Raw genomic sequence first — 12,693 nt, forward strand, 5'->3', positions numbered from 1 at the left:
AAGCCCCATCCAACCTGGCCTTGAACACTGCCAGGGAGGGGGCAGCCACAGCTTCTCTGAGCAACCTGGGCCAGGGTCTCACCACCCTCACAGCAAAGAATTGCTTCCTAAGATCCAATCTAAAGTGGAGCTGTGGGCTCTGCCTAAAGCTCAGCAGCCCAGTTCCCCTCTCCTGTGCTCCTATTGCAATGGGAACTTCAAGCTGTTGATATTGAAATTATTCTGTCATCATCAAATTTTCCATTACTCCTCAAGTGCAAGTCCTGGGAAACCTTTTTCTTTTCCTGCATTACAGACAGAGGGACAAGGAGGGGAGCAGCGGGAGGCAGCGCCCTCGAATACGGCAGCAGATGGAGGAGGACACACAAATCTTGGCATTGGGGTGGGGGAATAGCCAACAGGCGAAGTTCACAGCAAAGCTGTGAGAGCTCCGGGGCCAGCAAGCAGGGACAGGCAGGCCCAGGGGACAGATGACCCCCCCTGCAGTGCTGCGTCCAGCTCTGGGGGCTCCAACAGAAGGACACGGAGCTGTTGGAGAGAGTCCAGAGGAGGCCACGAAGATGCTCAGAGGGCTGGAGCCCCTCTGCTCTGGAGACAGGCTGAGAGAGCTGGGGCTGTTCAGCCTGGAGAAGAGAAGGCTCCGGGGAGACCTTCTAGCACTTTCCAGTGCCTGAAGGGGCTACAGGAAAGCTGGAGAGGGACTTTTTACAAGGGCATGGAGTGATAGGACGAGGGGGAACGGTTTTAAACTGAAAAAGGGGAGACTGAGATCTGAGGAAGAAATTCTTTGCTGAGGGTGGTGAGACCCTGGCCCAGGTTGCCCAGAGAAGCTGTGGCTGCCCCCAACAAGATGACAGCAGAAGAGCCACGATTTCTCAGGCAGTGAAGCAGGCTGACCACAAATCCACAATAGTGTAAGTTTTATTTAAATTAACAAAACTACGTTTTCCAGGTTGCTTAAAGCATTCGGTAAAAACTGAACTCAGTCTAAACAAAAAAAAGGATATATTTTAATAAGACCCAGGGACTATTTCTGAGCCGTATGAGTAGGGCTTAGGAATTAAGAAATAAAAACCACCCACACGCGCACGCACATACACTCCCCATAAACAAATCGTTAGTGTTTGACACGAAACTTGGCTTTAAAGCTGCAGTTCCCCGCTCGTAAGGAGCCTTTACAAAACGCGACGCTACACTAAGCTGTGAAAGAAACCACGGACACACCTATGGGAACAACATAAATACCACGTAAGAACCCAAAGCTAAAAGGATGTTAAAGTTGCAAAGTCGAGCGCTCAGCCAGGAAGAGGCCGGAGTGACATGATGTTCAGTTACAAAGTGAATTAACACACAACTACTGCGAGTAGGAGCATTGCTTGGACCTACCAGCACTCGTTTTCCTGATGTAAGTTGCTTACCAGTTACATGTTGCCACCCACATTGAGGGCGCAGTCCCAGCACTCACTCCACGTACATGTGCCTCCTCCTTTTTCTTATTTTTTTTAATTTTAAACCACATTTCGTTTCAGTACAGGGACATTATCATCCCAGGGTAACCCTTCCGCAGACGGGGTGCTGCACCCTGATCAGGGACCCCTTTGCTGGTGCACAAACCAAACTGATGTGTAACTTCAGAAGTTTTAAGGATCCAAGGACGTGTTGACTCTTCCAGGACAGTGTTTCTCCCGGTACCCTTGATGGCTGCCCGTCAGCCCCCCTCTCTCCCTGATCCCTGACCCTGCAGCAACAGAGAGCAGGGGCACATTCTTATCTTTTAGGGACAAAGCTGGGAGGGAGTTACACGTTACATTTACTAGTGCTGGGTGGTGAAGACCTCTGCATCCTCAGGCTCTCCTCCAGGCCCTGCAAGAAGGTGTGCCCTGATCAGCAGAGACCTTTCTGGCCACTCTTCTTCCAGCACACGCTTCTCCTAACTGCTCCTTTCTCCTGCAACTCAGCTCAGGCACCCAGTTTTTACATCCCCCTGTATTTAACCAACAGCTGTAAAACCTCCTGAGAAAACATGTTGCTGCCTGTACTAAAACCTTATCTATTACAACCAGCCTACTCCTGTCCCCAGCTGTGCCTTACTCCAGAGACAGAGGTTTGCTGCAGAGCTGTTACTAACGACCTCAAACGAGGGTCAATGCAATTAGAGATGGTGGAATTAAATGTTTTCAAAATGAGGCTTCAGCCAACACCTTGTTTCCAGCTGCAAACAAGAAGAAAACTCCAAGGACTGACTACTTGCTCCCCGACCAAGCTCCCTGCACCACCTTTGGCTACCGTGTGCCTGTGCATAAATAAAACCCACCCAACGTCAGCTCTGCCCCTTCCCAACCTCCGAACAGGCGACTTTGCAACCTTAATGCCCTCCTAGCAGGTTTTTACGTGCGAGTGTAACACAATATACACATCCCTCCCCCCAGAAAGAACTACACCATATTAAAGAGTTTACAAAGGTTCTGCTCCGTGTCACTGCCCTCTGAAAATACACTAGATACTGGGTGCTCGAGAAGCAATTAGGGCAGAGGGCTCCTGTGCTGTCCTCTGCCCCGCACCCTGTCTGGGTCCCAGCTGAGGCCACCTCAGCGTCACTCCTGAGCCTCCTTGCGAGCCAGCTTGTAGACCTCCGTCGGCCCGTCCACGTGGGTGATGGTGGTGGTGAGCTGAAGCTCTTCCCCACTGTTTACTCCCAGGTCACCTGAGAAACAAAGTTGTTCCGTTAGCCTGGTCTGACAATAAAATACTTGACAATTAGAAAGCAGAAGATCCGTTTTACTCCCTTGGAATCACAGACTGGTTTGGGTTGGAAGGGACCTTAAAGATCATCCAGTTCCAACCCCCTGCCACGGGCAGGGACACCTTCCACCAGACCAGGTTGCTCCCAGCCCCATCCAACCTGGCCTTGAACACTGCCAGGGAGGGGGCAGCCACAGCTTCTCTGGGCAACCTGGGCCAGGGTCTCACCACCCTCACAGCAAAGAATTTCTTCCTAATATCTCATCTCAATCTCCCCTCTTTCAGTTTAAAACCGTTCCCCCTCATCCTGTCACTCCATGCCCTTGTAAAAAGCCCTCTCCTGCTTTCCTGTGTTTCTCTCCACTTTTCCTTGTGCTGGTTTGGGCTGGGATAGCTAATTTTCTTCACAGCAGCTGGTATGGGGCTGTGTTTTGGATTTGTGCTGGAAACAGTGGTGATAACACAGGGATGTTTTTGTTATCGCTGAGCAGTGCTTACACAGAGTCACAGCCTTTTCTGCTCCTCACACCCCCCCACCAGCAAGTAGGCTGAGGTGCAAGCTGGTGAAGGGTCTGGAGGGTCTGACCTACGAGGAACGGCTGAGGGAGCTGGGGGTGTTTAGCCTGGAGAAGAGGAGGCTCAGAGGTGACCTTAGTGCAGTCTACAACTACCTGAAGGGAGGTTGTAGCGCAGTGGGAGTCGGCCTCTTCTCCCAGGCAACCAGCAATAGGACAAGAGGACACAGCCTCAAGCTTGGCCAGGGGAGGTTCAGGTTGGCCATTAGGAAGCATTTCTTCTCAGCAAGGGTCATTAGCCATTGGAAGGGGCTGCCCAGGGCAGTGGTGGAGTCCCCATCTCTGGAGGGGTTTAAGAAAAGCCTGGACATGGCACTTAGTGCCCTGGTCTAGTTGCCATGGTGGTGTCAGGGCAATGGTTGGACTCGATGATCCCAGAGGGCTCTTCCAACCTGATTAATTCTGTGATTCTGTGAGCTATTTGAGCTATGGACTATGCAACATTTCTATAAATGTTACATATAAACTTATAAAAGACCTATAAAACATTTATTTACAGTTATTTAAATACAAGCCCATCAGCAAAGGACAATTCCTGTGCTACTGAAGACGACTGACAAAGGCATCCAACAGCATTGCCGTGCTCCACTTGCCCAGATTTCTATTTTCTCCTTTCCTCATCCCTCCATTTGAGCTACACAACTACAACAGGGCGATGCGAAAAAGTACAAAAAACATCTAGAAGGTTTTAGACAGCCTTGGCTAAATACTCCAACCTGTCTAACCTAGTCATTAATTAAAATGTCTGCTAGAAAAACCACCCATCATTTGCATAACATTTCAATGTGCTGAAGACACACCTTAGCGTAAAAAGAAGGCACGAAAGGTTTCAGATCACATAGAGGCATTTACCGTTCGACTGGTCTTCACCGTAGTTCTTGTGCGACGGCGCGTACAGGAACATCAGGGCGAAGACGTAGAGGTTCCACATCCCGTAGATGCCGGTGAAGAAGGCGCTGTTCACTTGTATCGTTATGTCCCCCCACTTCCAGTGGCCTTCGGTCACCTGCCCGGGAGAAAGCAGACAATACGGGCTGGTCAGCAAGACCAAATTCTGTAAAAACACAGAAGTGACCCCCTAAAGCACTAACTTGGAGTAAATCAGTAAGAACAGCGTCAGTTCCACAGGACTGAGTAGATGGAGAATAACAGACTCAGTGACGCAGAAGCCAGGCTGGGGTTCTCCTCTTTAACCTCAATCTGCAGGACAAGAATGGCCCTTCCAAAATGATTGCGTCAGGATTTATGGGCCCCGCACATCAAGAAAGATGTTGAGGTGTTGGAGTGAGTCCAGAGGAGAGTGACCAAGGTGGGGAAGGGTCTGGAGGGTCTGACCTCCGAGGAACGGCTGAGGGAGCTGGGGGTGTTTAGCCTGGAGAAGAGGAGGCTCAGAGGTGACCTTAGTGCAGTCTACAACTACCTGAAGGGAGGTTGTAGCGCAGTGGGAGTCGGCCTCTTCTCCCAGGCAACCAGCGATAGGACAAGAGGACACAGGCTGAAGCTGCACCAGGGGAGGTTCAGGTTGGCCATTAGGAAGCATTTCTTCTCAGCAAGGGTCATTAGCCATGGGAAGGGGCTGCCCAGGGAGGTGGTGGAGTCACCATCTCTGGAGGTGTTTAAGAAAAGCCTGGACATGGCCCTTAGTGCCCTGGTCTAGTTGCCATGGTGGTGTCAGGGCAATGGTTGGACTCAATGATCCCAGAGGGCTCTTCCAACCTGATTGGTTCTGTGATTTCTCGTTCTTAAATGTGACAAGATCGCTCATGTTCTGCAATATATCCCCACCAGAACTGATGTGTTCAGCAAGGGTTGCCACATCAAGGGCACTACCTAGGAGGCAACTAGTGACATCCAAAATCATTAGACTTCTGTAAATAGACCTTTTACAGAAGGAAAACCAGCATGAGTAACGTGAACAGCTAACGTGCTGACTGCTGCCTTGCTGCTCCTGCCATACGAGAGGGCCCCAGGCTGGCAGCATCAGCCTCAGCCATGCAGAGGGTTGTCAAGGTTTATAAAAACATCATCAATAGTAATATTGCTTGAATCACCAATATCGATATTACTTGAAGACATGCAGACTGTTCACGCTGAAACACTGGCTTTCCGTTACAGCAAAAGACATAAGGGGGAAAGACGAAAGCTTCACTAGCTTGAACCGAGTAGCTGGAGAAGATTGTTTGCGTCATGCCCACACGCAGTGATGGTCATGGTCATCAGCACTCCATGATGATCAAATTGCCAAGTGGCGTTTCACAAACCGTTGCTTCACAGACTGGTTTGGGTTGGAAGGGACCTTAAAGACCATCTAGTTCCAACCCCCCTGCCACAGGCAGGGACAGCTTCCACAAGACCAGGTTGCTCCAAGCCCCATCCAACCTGGCCTTGAACACTGCCAGGGAGGGGGCAGCCACAGCTTCTCTGGGCACACTGGGCCAGTGTCTCACCACCCTCACAGCAAAGAATTTCTTCGTCAGATCTCATCTCAATCTCCCCTCTTTCAGTTTAAAACCATTCCCCCTCGTCCTGTCACTCCATGCCCTTGTAAAAAGTCCCTCTCCTGCTTCCCTGTAGTCCCTTCAGGCGCTGGAAGGTGCTAGAAGGTCTCCCTGGAGCCTTCTCTTCTCCAGGCTGAACAGCCCCAGCTCTCTCAGCCTGTCTCCAGAGCAGAGGGGCTCCAGCCCTCTGAGCATCTCCGTGGCCTTCACTCTAAGAGATTTCTAAGAGCAAAACCATCTGCCGCTGTATTTTGCATTTACCCACCCCGTGCCCCAAAGCGTAAGCGCTGCAGTGAGGGAGAAACTGCTCCTGCACCCGTAATCCCATAACCCTGGGCTTGCGAGGCTGCACCCCCGTCTCTCCTGAAGCTACAAGCTGACTACGCTTGGGAACAACCAGAAATGACGTCTTTCACTTGGAGTAAACCACCAAAGCACGCTGAAGGAGCGATACAAGCTCCTTTGTACAGAGACTGCGTCGTAGCTCAGAACAAGCAGGTACGGATGCTGGTGGGCACAGCAGCGTGGCAAAGCCAGCCCAGGGCCGAGGGAGTTGTCTCTCTGTGGGCACACAAAGCCACCAGATCCCTTCAACAGGAACAGAACACTTTCCTCTCTCCGAGTTCTCAACAATGACCAAACCGTGTTGGCTGGTGTCTCGCGCAGCCTCAAACCTTCCCACGAGCCAAAGGCCTTCAGCCTGAGCGGTTTCATGGCAGTGCTTCAAATACACGAAAACAACCTCTTAAAAAGCAACTTCTTATCAAATCTGCTCATCGCAGCTGCCGTCAGCAGCCGGGGGATCGGAGGCGGCCGTTCCCAGGCGGAGCCGCGCTCATCACTCACCTGGCTCACGATGAAGAAGATGACGGTCATCGCCGCGCAAGCCAGGGTGATGAGCATCAGGAACTTGAACCTAAAAATCAGCCCCTGTTCGGAGAGAAATGTCACCGGTCACATTAACAGAATCCACAAAACCCTTTTTTTGGTTTTAGCATATACAAGTATAAAAAAAAAAAAAAAGGAAAAATAAAAAAGGGTCCAACCCACGAAACCCCAAAGCAAAACAACCTCCACCCACTCCTCTGCGCCGCGTTCACGACAGCCCATATCCTCCGCTCCCCACACGTCTGCGCTCCTGCCGGGTGCCCCGAGCGGGCTGTGCGTGTCCGGACAGCTCTTGCTTTCCATTACATCTGCTCTGTGCCTGACCTACCACGAGGTAACGCGGAAGGGCAGGTCAGGAGAAGCCATGGCTTTCACCCACCAGCCAGCCTGATAGCTCACAGCTGCTGGAAAACAAACATCTGCAGAGAGCCTGCACGGCTGGGCAAGATGAGCTGGAGTCACTCCGGTGCGGGCACTGGGTCTGCCCCAGGCTCGTCCTCACCTCCAGAGCCTGGCTGGGAGCAACCCGCAGCGATTCCCAATGCTCGTCAAAGCTACGCTGGCTACTACAGACCAACACAGGTTGTAAGACCAACTGTGGCTCAAGATCACTCAGTTCAGAGCCTTGCTGCACACCGGACTTGCTTTACATTTTCACTTACAAACTCATTTAGGTTTGGATTTTTTTTTTGAGGGGGGTGTTGGCTTTTTTAACCTGTTTCTGGAATTTTGGTGGAAATATCACAGAATCACAGAATCAACCAGGTTGGAAGAGCCCTCTGGGACCATCAAGTCCAACCATTGCCCTGACACCACCATGGCAACTAGACCATGGCACTAAGTGCCACGTCCATCAGTGCGTGCGTAATTACTGTGCCGCACTGAGACAACAAGTGACTATTAATGAAACCCTTCCAGCCCCGATTCATGCTTGCCAGATGTTTGTATGTAGAGCACGGCCGCAGCAGCTCTGCAACAGGAGCCGAAGTCCTGTGCCTCTGGCTAAAGGGAAAGATGCAAAAAAACGTGCAGCATCTTGTTCAGATTCTCACAAGCCCGATTTTCCATTTTTCATGTGTGTTCCTGATAGGTGAGAACTGGCCTGTTTAAATCAGAAGTGAAGGGTCTGGAGGGTCTGACCTACAAGGAACGGCTGAGGGAGCTGGGGTTGTGTAGCCTGGAGAAGAGGAGGCTCAGAGGTGACCTTAGTGCAGTCTACAACTACCTGAAGGGAGGTTGGAGCGCAGTGGGAGTCGGCCTCTTCTCCCAGGCAACCAGCGATAGGACAAGAGGACACAGCCTCAAACTTGGCCAGGGGAGGTTCAGGTTGGCCATTAGGAAGCATTTCTTCTCAGCAAGGGTCATTAGCCATTGGAAGGGGCTGCCCAGGGAGGTGGTGGAGTCACCATCTCTGGAGGGATTTAAGAAAAGACTGGACATGGCACTTAGTGCCATGGTCTAGTTGCCATGGTGGTGTCAGGGCAATGGTTGGACTTGATGAGCCCAGAGGGCTCTTCCAACCTCACTGATTCTGTGATTCTGTGAACAACAGGGTGGTCTTAGCAATACTCTCCATTAAACGCAACAATATTACAGAAGGAGAAATGGAGGTACGGGGAACTGATGGGCTTACAACTCATAGTAATTTAAATGGCAATTTGGGCAATCGTCTTCTATCCTCCAACACTGTGCAGCAAGCTGGGAGATGCCAACTGCTCACAGAAAAGGAGAGCTGGCTTATACCCTCCTAAGGGTTTAAAATACTTCCTCAGGATTAAAGACCCCAATAAAGAAGAAACTTCACGACAGTCAAACAAAAAGGCAACACAAGAAAGCCAATAAAGATCAGATCTTCCAGTTCAGGACTATACGGATAGAGAAGGTCTCAGCATAGGCTTTAAGGTCAAAAATGCATTTTAAAACCACAGAATCTGCGCAAGGAGGAGGGACCTCACCTCGTAATGAAGGCGGCGAGCCTTGCTCATGGCTGGCAGGCTTGACTGCTTCCCACTGATGTTTCTGAACACTTGAAAGACCATAAAACACAGGAAGAGAAAATAGAGACACAAGCAGATGCCTGCGACTATAATAAAGGCCATCTGGGCAGTGTGTGTTAAGAGAAAATGGTATGAGCTAAAGAGAAACAATAGAAAACATTATTCAGGAGGTTCATTTATTTTAGTATCATCCCAAAGATCATAATTAACCTTCTAGCGGGCAGCAACCCCCAGGACAGCAGATGCCGTCGCAGCCGGGGCCGGGGGGAGCAGAGCGGGCGCTGCTGGAGCAGCCCGTGCTCCGGGGTTGCCGTGATGGCACCCAGGACCTACATCTCCCATGCTTCCCCCCAGTGACATCTTGAGGAGAGCTTCAGTTCTCTGGTGACTTTCCCAAGCACAGCACCGGTCCCTGGCGGTACCCAGCTCCAAACCTGCCAGGACTGCTTCTTCCAAACGACACCAGCATCTCCCACAGCGCCTGAGCCCCCCCAGAACAGCCCAAGGAGGAGGGTTTCCCCCCACCCCGCAGGTATCTGGCAGGAGGGGAACACCTCCCGCTCCTACCAACGCAGACCGAGCCTGCACCAAGCCGGGTGGGAGGATACAGCCAGCTCCGTGCCAACTTCGGTGGTCCAGATGCTGTAGAAGGGGTTCTTCAGCTGCACCCCCCTGCAGAGAGGAGAGAGGACACCGAGCTGCCGCAGAAGCCAGGAAGCTCAGGGAGCCCCACGCCTGCCCTGCAGCCTGGGAACAGCCACCCACACTGCCTGCCCAGCCGGGCGAGGAGGTGACGAGGTGGGAAGCGTTTCTTCATGGGACAAGATATGCTGCTGGGAAACCCCAGCGTGCTTCGGCGCGCTCACGGGAGCCTCTCCTCGCTTCGGGAGATGGGGCTGTACGTCCAGCCACGGGGGCAAACTGCTGGGCCCTGCCCCAGGAGCAGCGCCGCACCTACCTCTCGCACATGTCAAAGATGAAGAGGCAGAAGGAGCCAACAGCGATGGGTCCGACCTGCTTCCAGTACCCCGAGAGACGATTGCGCTCGTTCTGGTCCTAAGCAGAGGGTCAAGAGGTGGGGAGGAGGAGGAGGAGGAGAAAAAGGAGAAGCAAGTTAGCCTGAAGTCCTCCCACCTGGAGCAAGTCCCCACAGCATTGTTTCCAACGCTCAGTAAGTACAAGGGAGTTGCCAGGTATTGCTGCAAGTGGGGCTGGAAACCACCTTCCCTTCGGTGTCGTACCCACCATCATGTGCTCCCCACAGAAGATGATCCAGAACGACAGAAGCATGGCGTAGAAAATGCCTTGTCGAATGTCTCCAAAGAGCAGCATCCAAGTCCAGTCGAACCCGATGGAAAACCACTCCACGGGGATGTTAATGAACGTCATGGAAATGCCCAGAGCAAAGATGACCCTGGAGAGGCAGAAACACCATCTCGTTCTGGTTTGCAAGGCAAGGACACAGAGCCCCAGAGGCCAAAGCTGGGCACGAAGAGCAACAGAAGAAACCCTGGCCCTGTGTGGGTGATGGCAGTGGGGTGTCACCCCCTGCCAGCAAACCCTCTGGGGCTGAGCCCCTCTGAGCAGCCATGGGCAAATGCAGCGGCTCGTTCTCTGTGGGTTTAATGGGACAGAAAAGAAGCTATGGAGGTCTCCTGCTCCCAGGGTGCCTGGGTGGAGGGAGGGGACAGAGGAGACCATCCCTGTCTCCCCAAACGTGGGCTCTGCCTGGGAGCAGCAACCACCTCGGTCAGGGTCCTCTTCCTCGAAGGTCACCTTAGCCAGCGCGCGCGCCCCTACTCACTTCTCCAGCAGGACAGGAGCGCGTGTCATCAGCGTGATCCGTCTCCAGTACCAGACCATGATAATTAAAATGCTGGGGGTCAGGAAGGTCTTCATGGCAAACCACACTTTGGTAAAGCCTCCGTTTTGATGGATGCCCTAAGGAAAACCAAGGCAGAATGCAACAGCTGGTCAGGGTTTAACACCACGACTCCGTGCTCCTCCTCTCAGGAGCTGACAGGAGAGGCCCATACGTAGCAGAACACGTAAGCACACGTAGATGCAACTACTCTTTGAAAGACACAGTTTGCCCAACGTGGGAAAGGGAGCGGGTACCTACGTAGCACCCAGGCCATCTGAGGAGGCTTCAAAAGCCCTGAAAGCAAATGCCACCACACACAGCTTCCACTGTGAGGTGGAGAGCAGTGGAGAGGGGGGCACTGACACAGCGTGGAAAAAGCTGGCAGGGTTGCTCCCAGACAAGTAACAAGATACTCATCATGAACTAAGTCACCACTGGTGGGAAAAGCATCGGCCAAATTAATGCATTTCTCCAGACACAAGCCCTCCCACCACCGTCTGCGGCCACCACAGCCGGCTGGCTCCTGCTTCTGCCGAGAGGGACGGTGGTGGGAGGTTTTCCAGCTGGGAGCACCCACGGCCACCAAGCCTCAAGGGAAGGCAGGAGCAGGGATAGCTGACAGCCGTCCCGAACGTCTGCGTGGCGATGGCCAACTCCAAGAGAGACCAGGTCCTCCCTGAACCCTCCTGGTCTGTTGTTCCTTAGCTCCTATCTGCCAGAGGCAGGGCCTGATCAGGTGGAGGACTCTGCAGCCGAGCCAGACTGGGGTGGGGAAGAGAGGACACAGGGGAGCTCTCGGAGCTGTGGGAAGAGCCCAGCTCTGGAGGTGGACACAGGGCAGTGCAGGAGGGTGGCACTGCTCAGGGCTTGGGGAGGGCTCCTCAGAAGAGAGCAGCCAAAGAAGGCATCCCTCAGAAGGAGGAAAGTCACTTTTGCACGTAGGAGGTGCGCACAATGAAGAGTAGGACCTTGCTGTGGATCAAAGAGCAGATGAAGAAAGGAGCTGGAGCAGCTCCTGGGCAGACATCACCGCCAGAAGCAAGACGGACACTTACCACGAGGCGGATGTCCTTGATTTCCCCAATGCCCACGTTAATGCCCTTCCTCTCGTTCACGGGGAGGCGGATGTTGATGAGGTAGTACTTGTGGGCCACGCTGCCGATCTCCATGAAGGGAAGGAAGTCACAGTCGTAGTGACGGCCTTCAGACTCCAGGGTCTGGCGAAGGGGCACAGAGCAGCGAGACAGCGATCAGCCACATGGACCAGCACACCCTCCACGGTGAGGGGCTGCAAAAGCCCTAACACTGGGACAACTGCTGGCACCGAGAGCCTGTTTGCTCATTCCAACCTTCGCCTGGGGAGAGTCTGGGCAAGTCTGGAGAACATCAGAGGTCTGGGGACATTTTTGCTCAAGTTTTTGATTGCTTTGGGTCATGGAGTCAATAGTGTTTGAACCAAGCAGGTTCACATCTCAGGCTCTTAAACATATTTAAAGTCAAGGGAGCCTTTCATCTTGAAAGGTTTTGGGATCCTACTTTGGGATCCTACTTTGGGATCCAAGCTTCCTCCCTCAGCGAGCACAACTTGAGCCAAAACAAAACAGGTTACGGTCTCACACGTCTTCACCTGGAGTTTCTTAAGTCCCATTTTACTAGCAGTGCTCCCTGCTGCACCTTGTACGTATTTACTGCGTTTACGTGGCCGTGTGGAAGCGTACGGGTGTTTCTGGACGCATAAGTGGGTTGCTGAAAGGGACTGTGAAATGGGAGAACCAGACACAGAGCTGAAAAACATGGCATGGTAGACACCAGATTTATTTAAGCACAGGAATTACGGTGTGCAGCACAAAAAGAAACCTCTGTATTTAAGCAAGATGCTCTGTTCTCGCTGCTAGCTGTGCTCTCTGCTCCTAAGCTTTGTAGCTTGAGGCATTAGGAAGTTATTTTAAGAAGCTCTTGCCCCACTTCTCCAGGTTCTTTGAGCGCTGAAGTGTCCCTGGTGGGCTATTTCCTCACCACTCCTGAAGAACAAGGTTTTGTCCATCATGGAAGAACAAGACGGGAAGGTCCAGGTTCTCTAGGGTGATCTGGGGTATACAGATCTCAAAGCATCCAAGCTCCAGCCTGAC

At 52.4% G+C, this 12,693-nt stretch overlaps 1 protein-coding gene across 1 annotated transcript in view; it reads right to left on the bottom strand.

Annotated features, from left to right (window-relative positions):
- Positions 1-905: 905 nt before the first annotated feature.
- Positions 906-12,693, bottom strand: part of WLS (Wnt ligand secretion mediator) — a 37,654-nt gene continuing 25,866 nt past the window's right edge. Inside the window, exons 4-12 of the mRNA XM_068406057.1 lie at positions 11,620-11,781; positions 10,505-10,641; positions 9,946-10,114; positions 9,659-9,756; positions 9,309-9,372; positions 8,659-8,802; positions 6,662-6,745; positions 4,170-4,323; positions 906-2,704 (exon numbers count right to left, since the gene is read on the bottom strand). Of these exons, the coding sequence (XP_068262158.1) occupies positions 2,595-2,704; positions 4,170-4,323; positions 6,662-6,745; positions 8,659-8,802; positions 9,309-9,372; positions 9,659-9,756; positions 9,946-10,114; positions 10,505-10,641; positions 11,620-11,781 (1,122 nt within the window). The 3' untranslated portion in view covers positions 906-2,594. The remainder of the gene's footprint in view (positions 2,705-4,169; positions 4,324-6,661; positions 6,746-8,658; positions 8,803-9,308; positions 9,373-9,658; positions 9,757-9,945; positions 10,115-10,504; positions 10,642-11,619; positions 11,782-12,693) is intronic.

This window comes from Nyctibius grandis, chromosome 8 (assembly GCF_013368605.1).
Source record: "Nyctibius grandis isolate bNycGra1 chromosome 8, bNycGra1.pri, whole genome shotgun sequence".
NCBI classification, from domain to species: Eukaryota; Metazoa; Chordata; class Aves; order Nyctibiiformes; family Nyctibiidae; genus Nyctibius; species Nyctibius grandis.